The 11,839-nt window shown below is 33.0% G+C and overlaps 1 protein-coding gene across 1 annotated transcript; it reads left to right on the plus strand.

Moving 5' to 3' along the window:
* Nucleotides 1-8,767: 8,767 nt before the first annotated feature.
* Nucleotides 8,768-11,566, plus strand: LOC132167355 (transcription factor HHO6-like). The gene is given in 6 exon segments (XM_059578301.1): nucleotides 8,768-9,343; nucleotides 9,678-9,910; nucleotides 10,052-10,442; nucleotides 10,797-10,873; nucleotides 11,023-11,271; nucleotides 11,273-11,566. Coding segments are annotated over 6 exon segments (1,218 nt in total). The 5' UTR covers nucleotides 8,768-9,129; the 3' UTR covers nucleotides 11,327-11,566.
* The last annotated feature ends 273 nt before the right edge of the window (nucleotides 11,567-11,839 follow it).

The following is an 11,839-nucleotide window of genomic DNA, read 5'->3' on the forward strand; positions in this document are numbered from 1 at the left end:
AAAAGGGATTATATACTCTCTGGAACAATGTTCATGATGCATGCGTAGATATCTCAGCAATTCGAACAATAAATGTGAGAAAGTTAATATGAGATTTTGATTAGGGGTAGCAATTCATGTTCTTGTCGTGTCAAAGCATGAGTCTAAGACTATATAGATCAACCAAAAGTACTATAACCCTCTAATTTTATACTGGGTTTGTGTCGGATTCGTGGGTCATGTCAAAAATTGCCAATCATATGTCACATGTCGGATTCGGGTTATGTCAAGATATGAGTATAAGACTGTATAGGTTAACCCTAACTCGACTCATTTAATTGAACGGATAATACTCTTCAACCCTAACCTTTTAATTTCGTGTTGGATTCATGTTAAAAGTTGGCAGCCCGCCTAATTGTTTGGATAAGTAGGGCTCATAAATACTCTTTCATATTTGTTGTCCGAATTCCAAATGACAATACTGAAAGAATTTAGTAACAACACTAGACCGATAAATACCGAGAAAAAGAAATAGATGATGATTACACTTTGGAGAAAATTAAAATAATAATAACAATAATAAATAAATAAATAAATAAAGGGAACTTTATGTGGACCATTTAGAAAGAAAGAAGTGACTGAGGAGTCTAATTTCAAGTCTCTCTAATCTCTTGCTCTCTCAAAGGGTTGAAATTGTAAAGGGTAAGATGAAAAGAATAGAAGAAATGATGATGAAGGCTGGCAGGTTTGGGAGAGGGCCAATAAGTGGAATTCTTGCAAGAGCAACAATAATGCCACTCAACAACTCCCAAAAGTAGACAAAGACACCAAAACCCTAAATGACAATAACAACCTCAGAAAGTTGCCAAAAACTGTGAAAACTCTATAATATTTATATTTAAATATATATATCTCCCAATTTTTATTTTAAATTTTTAAAAAAGATTCCAACTTGACAGCACAGAAGAGAGAGAGAGAGAGAGAGAGAGAGAGAGAATGGGGACAAACGATTCCCTCATGAGGAGGTCACACACAAACGATTGTCATCACGTGAAAGATGCTTTGAGGGTGGGTGATAAGGATAGTCTATGTCTTGTTCGAAAGGCTTTAAATAAGGTATCTTATTTTGTTCCTTGGATTCAATCAATTTGTTTTGTAATTTTCTTCATTGAAAGGGAATTTTGCCTTGTTCACGGAATCCTGTACAACATTTTCTCAGCGGAAGTTACGTACAAAGTGTGACCACTATCAATTGCACCTATTGCTAAAAGGTTAACATGCTTCTAGAGTTGCACTATAATATAGATATTTTACAAGCCACACATTTTTCAGCCTATCCTCTCATGTTCGGTACGCGAAAAGACTGTTATAGAAATGAAAAAAAGTTGAAATGAAACGGTTATTCATACTCATTAGTTTGATTGTAACGTTGGAATAGAACACTGAATTAATGGGTGATTTTTGGTTTGGTACGATGCAATATACAATGGTGAACGGAATCATTTTGTAATTCTAATTTACATCTTGAATTTTTCACTTATGCGATATTAAATTGTGATTATGATGGTTTAAGTTATGTTATCGTTTAGTAGTTCGTTTGGCTATTACACTCGTGATTTAGTTTTATTTCTATTGTGGTTGTCGAAAAAAAAAATACAATTCCGCTGCATTTTAGCATAACAAAATAAATTCACGGACATACAGTAACACTTCAGATTATTTACTGAGATCGTTACACTACCAACCCCTAAGCCAACTTATTGGTTAATCTGGGTGCAAACAGGCAAGTTGGGTGGATTGTATTGGACAAAGTTTTCCTTTAAACGGGGTTGGAGAAATTTCCTTCAACCTAGTCTATGAGAGTGACATGTCTCCATTGAACATGTGATAATAGGGACAAAGTTGAAATAACTTTGATTAAAAACTCATATTCATCTCACATGTTAATAAAAAAAATGAACACATGTCATTTTTATAGACTAGGTTGAAGGAAATGCCTCCAACCTAGTTTGGAGAAAAATTTTGTCCGATTGTATTTGTAAACAGCCCTAGTAGGCTAGAGTCTTCTTAAACTTGTAATTAGGGAAGGGTGTAATTGGGACCCTCAATTTTACCAATTTGCTCCAAGACCATCCAATTAAATGATGTTGAGTATAAATTTCCAAGGCTATCCCAAAGAGATTTGTTTATTTAATAGTCTTTGTTTGTTTGTTTCCTGGTTTTAATGGTGTGAAATCCCCATATTCTCTTTAGTGGACATTATAGATACCATTTCTTGGATTCTCAAGAGGATCCTCTAAATGTGAGGTCATTCATTTGGGCCATTAATATATATATATATATTGGTTGGCTTTGAAGAGATCCCTTCCTCTAGAAGAATGAGTAAATCCCACACTTTTCTACTTACCCAAAAAAGAATTCAATACTCTTTTGTCTTTTGCTTATCTTTTACTTGAATTAATTACCAAAAAAATAAAAATCTTCAATTGACCAAATTTTTTTTAAATTTGGTTGAAAGATCCTCTGACCTGGCTCCAATTCTACGCCATCAATAATTACTTTGATATGAGAAAGAAGATTAAGAGAATCTTATGCCCTTTGACTCTTCATCAAGGGGAATATAAACCCCTTGCCACGCAAAAGAGGCCAGACGCACAACGTGCCCCTCTACTTTTCTAAAGTGTTGAACGGTTTATTCATAAAATATGTATTATTAGGTCTTTTTTATTTATTATTTTTTCATCTCTCTAGATCTCTCTAGATCTAATTTATTTATTTATTTATTTTTTTAGATAAGTTTATGCTTTTTACCGACAAGAAAATTGCTGTTGGGTATGGATTAGGCGATAGTGTAGTTGTTACAGATTAATGTGAAAAACAAAAAAAAAAAAAAAAAAAAGTTCTCGGTATAAAAAAGTGAAATAGTGGTATGAAAAAATGATTTTTTTTTTGTTGTTTTGTATTGAATTTTTATAATTTGAATAATAATATGCTATAGTGCAATAAAAAGACCATTTTTGACCTGTAAAAGTCTTAGGTGGCAAGAGGTCATAGGCCCATTAGTGGGTGGGGCCACCATAACTACAAATGGGGCCTATGACATTTTGCCACCTAAGACTTTTATGAGCCAAAAATGGTCTTTTTATTGCACTATAACATTTCTCAAAAGTGAATGATATGATATAAAAAATACAAAAAGTTAGAATGTTTTGATGTTATTTTTTTAGAGAAATTGTGCACAAACAGTAACAAAGGGAAGAAAAGCTTTGCCAAACAAAGCCTTAATCTCACTCTAAGCCGGTAGAATGCACTCTTATGTAATCAAAATCTAAATAATATAAAATAAAAGTGTTTCAAAAGAAGTTAGCTTTTAATTAGGTTCTATTTGTTTCGAAGTAAAATATTTTTTGGAAAACGTTTTCTCTATTTTTTTGGTGTTTAGTAACACCGAAAATCATGGTTAAAACAAAAACATTTTATGTTGATCATGAAAACTTTCTTTAATTTTCTACAAAATGGTTTCAATTTTTTTAAACTGTAAACTATTTTTTGAGTTTGAACTTCTCTATTTTGCACGTACTTTCTCTCATAGTTTATTCTTCTTTGCCGTCAGAGTTCATCAAAATTCGCCGCGGTGTTTGCTAGAAGTCGCCTGATGTTTTCTATTGTCACTAATTTTTTGTACGAACTAAATACCGAAAAATATTTTTAGAAAAAAAAAAAAACATTTTTTTGTTGAAAATATTTTCCAACGAAACATTTTACATTGAAATAAACGTAGCCTTAATTAATCAAGAAAAATGACAAAATTAAGGCTGAACCTTAACTCAACCTAAAGATTTTGTTTTATACTACTTATTTTGAACACACACATAGCTAGCATCAATTAAGTCAGTGTCGTTAAAAATGTTAAAGTATTAATTAAATAATTAATTTTTTTTCTTAACTTAAATTTTTTAGATAAGTGATGATTCAACATGATATCGAAGCCAATGTCACAAGTTTAAACATTGACTCTACAATTTATTTTCTATTAAAATAGTCCATTAACTTGTCTAAACTTTTAAAATAAGTGGTGATTTAATACAAATTAGCAATATATATATATTGCTAATTTGTATTAAATCACCACTTATTTTAAAAGTTTAGACAAGTTAATGGACTATTTTAATAGAAAATAAATTGTAGAGTCAATGTTGATAAATGATTTGTATCAATAATTTGTCCATATTTTTCTAATATTCTTTTACAAATTTAATAGGTCTACCATTAAATTTGTAATGTCCACCATTGATTTATGTGAGGTTCATATAAGTTCACAAATTTAATAGTTAATTTGTAAGAGGAGATGAAAATAATATAGAAAAAATTATGGGTGAAAATTTAAAACTGCTAACCACTAATCGTATTAACTGCTAACCGCTAACCGCTTTATATATATATATATATAGTTTTATTATATATATTTATTTGTATGTTGTGTACAAGACTACAAGTGAAGTTATGATTTACAAAAATTGTTGTAATTTTATTTGTATTATATGTTGTATAGATTCGTAGAAAGTGACCAGCAAGGATTTTGATATATAACAATTTTTAATGTTAAAATGACCATGAAATTTGAAAAGGAAAAGACAAATTGTTTTTAAGTGAGCCCTAAAATCGGTAAAAAAAAAAAAAAGCTCATGCCAAAAAACGCAGTTAGTAAAAAAGCGTTATTAGGATGCAGTTAACCGCCTAGGCGGTTGCGGTTAGAGGTTTTAGCCACTAACCGCTAACTGCAACCGCCTTTTCACCCCGAAAAAAAATATAAATTTTTATTCATTGATAAGAAAATAAAATAACTTGTGTAAAAAAATAAAAATTAAAAAAAAAAAACAAATTTTTTTTTTAAAAAAAAAAGGTTAGATATAAGAAAATGACAGTTCAAAATATGAATGAAAAATGGTGAAAATGGTGAAAATGAAAGGGGCAGAATGGGAAACAAAATGCATAGATTCTTCAAGTACAAGCATCCGACAAGACACCAATGGAGATGCGGGAAACAGGAGTGGATCCAATCCAAACCCCACGTTTAAGATAGAATAAAAAACAAATATTTGATTAGAATAATGTTATCCCACAGTCACCAACAAACAAAATTAAATTGAATTTTGGTGGAAGGAAAGGAAGACGCAGATTCTTAATTCTATGGAAGAGACGTGGAATCTAACGGCTGTAAAAAGCTTGTCCTTTTTTTATTTATTTATTTATTTCTCTCTCTGTTACAGAAAAAGACTAAAGAGCATCTTCTCCTTCTGTCCTCTTTATAATGGTAACGTAGTTGAAATCTCGGGCAATATCGAAAATGGGGCCCTCAAAAACTCCCCAAGATTCCTTATCTCTAAGCCACCCAATTGTTGGACCCGGCACCTCCACGCGCTCTTCCAGTACACGACCCAATCACATCTTGCATGGTGTCCCTGTCATAAATTAATTGTTTTATTTACTTAAATTAATTGTTATACGAAAAATCATGTTTCTTCTATTATTCTAAATTTAATTTTAATTTTCTTTTCTTTTTATGAAAAAAAAAAAAGGAAAACAAAAAAAATTGAAACTTTACATGTGCATGCATGTAGTGACTTCACATGCTACAACAATCTTGCTGAAGTAATCTTAAAAAGATTTCCCACTTAGCACATGTTAGTGTTTTCCTTACATGTTGATTGACATGCTACAAATCTTGCACCATCCCTTTGTGAAAACTAGTTTTGAGTGCTATACGGTATTTCGCACACGCTCGCAACGGATTTACATATTTTTTTTACAATTTGTTGACACAATTGATTAGTAGTAACTGATTTAATTGTCCCGTTATTTTAATTATATGACAGTCGTATAAAACAATAGTCTACTGATTAACAATAGGCGGAAAAAAGCAGAAAGATGTGGATGGTACTTTCTAGTACTTAGAATACATCTACAAATTGGTCCTTTTATTCCCACTTGGCGTATGGTACAAACTTTAAGCCAACTCAGAGATGCCTGTTCCCTTGTGGACCGTGGGGAGCAAATATGAGGAAATAAAGGGGTTTTGGGAATCCAATCAAGAAAGCAACCAAAAATTTTTCTAACCCACCAATTAAGACGAACATGAACCTGTGGGTCACAGAAAGTGGCGATTCCTTCTGGAATCGAGACCCAAAAGCATTGCCCCAAGAACATTGAAGAATCTCTAGCCAATTGTCAAGAATTAATTCATATATATATATTTTTATATATATATGGGTAAAAATAATATCCAAGTGTTGGAATCCCAATGAACATAGACTGGCCTCAATATTCCTCTTTGGTGGTCTTCCTTGTTCCCATAAAGGAAATGAAAGATTCTTCATCACCCATAATGTAGAGATGCAAAAACGTGGCACATCATTTTATATAAAATATTAATAATAATAATAATAAAAAAAAACCCGTTAACCTTTTTTGACTCTGTTCAAGTACTTCTATACTTTTAATATATATTTTTATTTTTATTTTTAAGTTAAAAAATAAATAAAAATGATGAAGAAATCTTTGGGGGTGATGAGTCAGAATATTGACCAATTCAATGGACTAATTCAAGGTTTAGTGTAAAGTTTTTGCACTTATCTTTTTCCACTTTTTCTCCGGGAAAAACTTGCTTTACAAGAGTTGACAGAGTTCAAGGGGCACACTCTTTCTACAATGATGATGTAACCATCCCGTTTGCTTAACAAATTTGTTGCATTTTTTTTTTTTTAATTAATGTGATAAAGAAAAAAATTATTATTATTATTATTTTTTTTTTTTGTGAAAAAAAAAGCTTGGTAATAGGAAAAAGTGAGGTTAATTATTATTATTTTTTGAGAAATGGAAAAAATGAGATGAGTTTGGCGCCAAACACACTCAAACTTTGGAGGGCCGAACTGCATTAAAATTTTTTTAGGCCATCATTAATAAAGTTAAAAAAGAAGAAGATCCGAATAGATTTTTTTTTTTTTTTTTTAACAAATTTATAGGCTTTTTATTTTTATTTTATGGTTGGTGTGGTAAGGAACATGTACATAGTTTTTGATCAAAATATGTATGTAATCTTGAACATGAAAATAAGTGATAAGATTGATTAGGAAAAAGAAAAAGAAGAGAACTTATATATATTGCTAAAATTATGCTAGAGACTATGAAACTATCACTTTGATCCTAAGAGGGTAAGAATTGGGAAAACTTTAGGACTTGGTCAAATTTGTTGCAATTAGAGTCTACATTTTACCCTAACCTTTGTCACATGCCTAGTGAGTAGCGACTATATGCCTAGCGTCACATGCTACGTCCAACGGTCCACTAATATTCTTTTCCTTTTCAGGATGATTATGTGAGATTGACTGATTTGATTTGAGGGTACTACTATAAGTATTTTAATTAAATATTTCCCATGTTTTGAACCTCGCTAATTAAAAAAGAGTTTGAGCTCATATACAAGATTGCAAGGAATGGGGTTAGAATAAAAATTAAATGATTAAATTAAGTTTTTTATATTAGTATAAATTGTTGAGATAAATAGTTTGATGCAAGCTCAACTACTTCAATGCCATGTCCAAGGTGAAACTATTGCTAGTTAGCAAGTTATTTTTTCTATCAATACACAAAATTAACAAATTACTACTAAGGGTATTGGCGATAAGTTTGTTACGAATTGACGTGATAAGTATCACGTCATTTAACACGTAACGCTCATTTGCGATTAAAATATGCTAAAAATTATTGCACAACATTTTTCATCTGACCATTGGTTCTTGCTAATCATAGTCATCGATTTTTCTCATATTATATCTACATAAAATGTATCAATTCTGGCGAAACCTAGAATTGATAGGTGGGACAAGTGATGATTATCTACAAAGATTTTGATATATTCTAGCAAAAGTCTTGAGCATGTCTTATCGATCACTTTTGATCCATCTATTAGCACCTAATAGGAAAGCACTAACATTGACACTATTTCAGATATTTTTTTATTTATGGGATGACGTGACAATAAAAATCAACTACTTACTTTTCGTTTCTTTTTTTAAGTCTTGTTAATTCAAAGAGTAATTTTTACTACTACGTCATTTTAATCGTGTAACAATAGTATATCAGTCTATTAAATAATATTTTTCTAAAAACATTTCATAATTACAGGTATAGGGAGCAGTTGAATCCGACTTTAAAACCCCCGACCTCACAATTTAGAACAACCCGTCTTGAATGATTAGTTTTTACTTTTTGTTACACTTCGTAGAGATAGAGAGAAAAAAAAAAAAATCACGTTCTTCACATTGTTCGTCGAGATTCAAATTCTTAAATTTATTTATCCGCGTGATTACGCGGAGGATAATTTAAAACACTTTAATTAGTCATATATACCGTGTTGAAAACAAAAAAATGAATCCATTTTTGGTTTTTTAGAATGACTATAATAAGAATATGTTTATATTTACTCAAAACGTAAACGAGTTAAAAGCCACCAAAACTAATTATCCAACAAAGTAAATCCACAAAATAAATAAATAAATAAATAATAATAATAAAAATAAAAACAACTCATGACTTGATAAACATCTCTCATTTATCACCCAATAAAAACCCTCTCGTTTTTACAGTCAGAACCGCTACTACGCGTTTCAATATATAAATAAAAATATATATTATTGTAACTTACCACGCTTCGAAAACAGCCACGTGCAAAAAATTGTAGTCCCTTCAAAGGGAATCAATGAAGGATTTGGAACAAGAAAGCAACCTACCATATGTGTACGGGTCGACCCGGATTGGATGCTGAGTGGACTCGGAGATCCCCTCGAGTTGCGGTGGATTTAATACGCGACGACGCGAAAGTGACTTTTTGTGTAACCCGTCGAAACTCGGCGATGTTCTCTTCCTTAACAAACAGAATCTTCGCGTAGAAATTTCAACTTCGATTTTTTTTCCTTTCCCATTACCCCACTTTTTTCTATTTTCTTTTCTCTCTCTTCTCCCTCACTATATAATATATGTATATATCTATTGGCAGATCCTGAGTGTTTTCTGTATTTTTCTCTGGGGGTGATAAATATTTATTGCAGAGAGAAAGAAGGGTGGGGAGAATAATAGGGAGAAAGATTGGAAATGGGTTCGGTTCCACCGGAGTTGAGCTTGGATTTTAGGCCGACGTTTGTGCCCAAAACGATCTGTGATTTTCGAAGGGAGGTTTCCATGATCGGGAACGTGTCGGAGAGGGCGGCGAGGCTGGAGGAGTTCGTGAAGAGATTGGAGGAGGAAATGAGGAAGATCGACGCGTTTAAGCGCGAGCTTCCTCTCTGCATGAATTTATTGATTGATGGTTGGTTTTGATTTTCTGCTTTTGTTTTCTGTGATGATTTTGGGAATACATATGGTTTTGGAGATGGGCTTTTCTTTTTAAGAGGAGTCTGATGTATGGGCTTCTTCATGTTTGTTAGTTTGACTTAGATAATGCAATTTTGGAGATGGGATTTTGGGTTTTTATTGTTTATGCATCTGTGTTTTTTTTTTTTGGTTATATATGGAAATTCAATTGTGGCAATGAGTTTTTGGATTCCAATTCTGAGATGGGTTTTCACTTTTGAACATGTTGATCAATAAGTTTATCTGTTATTTTAATAATTTTTCTTTTCTGTCTGTGTGTGTCTTTGCAGCGATTCGCCATTTGAAGGATGAGGAGTCAATTCAATGCACTTCAAAAAATGACGTTCAACCAGTGTTGGAGGAGTTCATACCACTGAAGAAAGATTGTGATCGAAATGAAGAAAATAAGAAAGAAAAAGACCACAGGGATAAGAAGAATTGGATGAGCTCTGTGCAGCTCTGGAACACTGATGATTACCCCTTTACTGATGGCACCAAACAAAATCCCAAATTAGACACTAAGGTATAAAGAAAAAGAACTAAAATATTATAACTTCATAGACCCAGAAACGTCATGTGAATTTTTCTTTTTGTCAAATTTAATTGCTAATTTTTGAGGCAATCTGATTGAGATAAATTGATGTTTTTTATTTGGTTATGGCAGAAAAATGAGGAAAAGAATGGCTTAGGAAGCGAGGATCCATTTTCCTCTTGTAGGAACAGAAGTGAAGGCAGGGGATTTATGCCATTCAAGTCGTGTTCGGCTTTTCCCGTGGCGAGTAAGGAAGAGAAGGAGGAACTGTCGGTTGATGGGCTTTCTCTTCTCACGCCGGGGATTAAGAATCTGAGGGAGGAATCGGGTGCTAATGGTTCGAGAATCGGCAGTAGCAGAGTGGTTTCCTCCTCTGCTCCAAATGCAAATATACGGAACGGAGCACAGCAATCGCAGCAGCAGCAGCAGCAGCAGCAGTCCTCTAGGAAGCAGAGGAGGTGCTGGTCACCGGAGTTGCATAGGCGGTTCGTCAGTGCTTTGCAGCAGCTTGGAGGCTCACAAGGTTAGAAACTGAAAGTAAAATCGACATTAGAGATTATATGAGTTTGGATGAAATTCCCTTTATTGGGCTTTTTGCTTTTAATGATATTTTGATTACCTATAAAAATAACAAATTTGTTCGACTTGAGGCCACTTTCATCTCAAAGATGGAGATTTTGGATATGAAGTAAATTTTCCCACATGATAAGATATAAAATTGTATTATAGGGAGATTGATTTAGAGGGAAATAGTGTTTGATGCATAACATCCATGGATCTCTCGAAAGCTTTCTGTGCATACATAGCTGTAATAGATTGCATTACTCTCACTTTTGATATGAAAGGTTCTAATTTGAACTTTCTGGATCTTCTACAGCAGCCACGCCAAAGCAAATTAGAGAACTGATGCAGGTTGACGGGTTGACCAATGATGAAGTTAAGAGTCATTTACAAGTAGGTTCTTAATTTTCCTTTTGCCCTTTCTGCTATATTTGGTTGTTGGGAAGAATGAGGATAATGGGTTTATTAAAGATTGAGATTTTGACTGGAACTTGAATTTTGATGATGAAAATTGATTCAAGGTTTTTTTTTTTCTCTTGCAGAAATACAGACTTCATACTCGAAGGCTTCCAGCTACTGGGGGAGCTTCCCCTGCAAATCAATCTGTTGTTGTTTTAGGAGGTTTATGGATGTCCCAAGATCAGTATGGTGACTCCTCTAAGGCATGTAATTCCCAGTCTGGTTCTCCCCAAGGTCCCCTCCAGTTAGCTGGAAACACTGGGGGGACTTCAACCACAGGGGGTGACAGCATGGAAGATGATGAAGATGCAAAATCTGAGGGCTATAGCTGGAAAAAGTCACATTCAGAAACCTGGAAAACTGATGTATAGAGTTCATCCACCATGAATTTTGCAGATAACAAGTATACATGGGAGGAGCTGATTACTACACAAGAATATTACATTATACATAAAATGAGAAGGATCTTGAAAGAGGATGTGAAATTTTGCAGGATTAGCTTTCCTTCTGTCTCATATTTGAGGAGTTGTTTTATTGCGGGATTGGTACATGAATTCTAAGCTAATCCATGCCTTGCATGGAAAAAAAAGGAGGCCATTTTTCCCATATCATAAAAGCTCTTGGTTACTCCAATAATTTCTTTAAATATTTAATATTAGTATTTCAGTATGCACTTTTATCCTATTCCCTGACGTTTGAAATCTATTTGATGGGCATTTGTGCATTTTTGCCATTTTCTGAAGTTGCTTAAGGGGTCATATAATTCATTCTCCATAGCCATGACAGAGAATTGCCAAGCTCTTCTCAAGTTATTACCAGCTCAGAATAATTATCAGGGTTTTGCTTTTCTGAAAACTACAGATCCCAACCAAGAATTTATCAGGAGAAAGTTTTGGTTGG

This window comes from Corylus avellana, chromosome ca1 (assembly GCF_901000735.1).
Source record: "Corylus avellana chromosome ca1, CavTom2PMs-1.0".
NCBI classification, from domain to species: domain Eukaryota; kingdom Viridiplantae; phylum Streptophyta; class Magnoliopsida; order Fagales; family Betulaceae; genus Corylus; species Corylus avellana.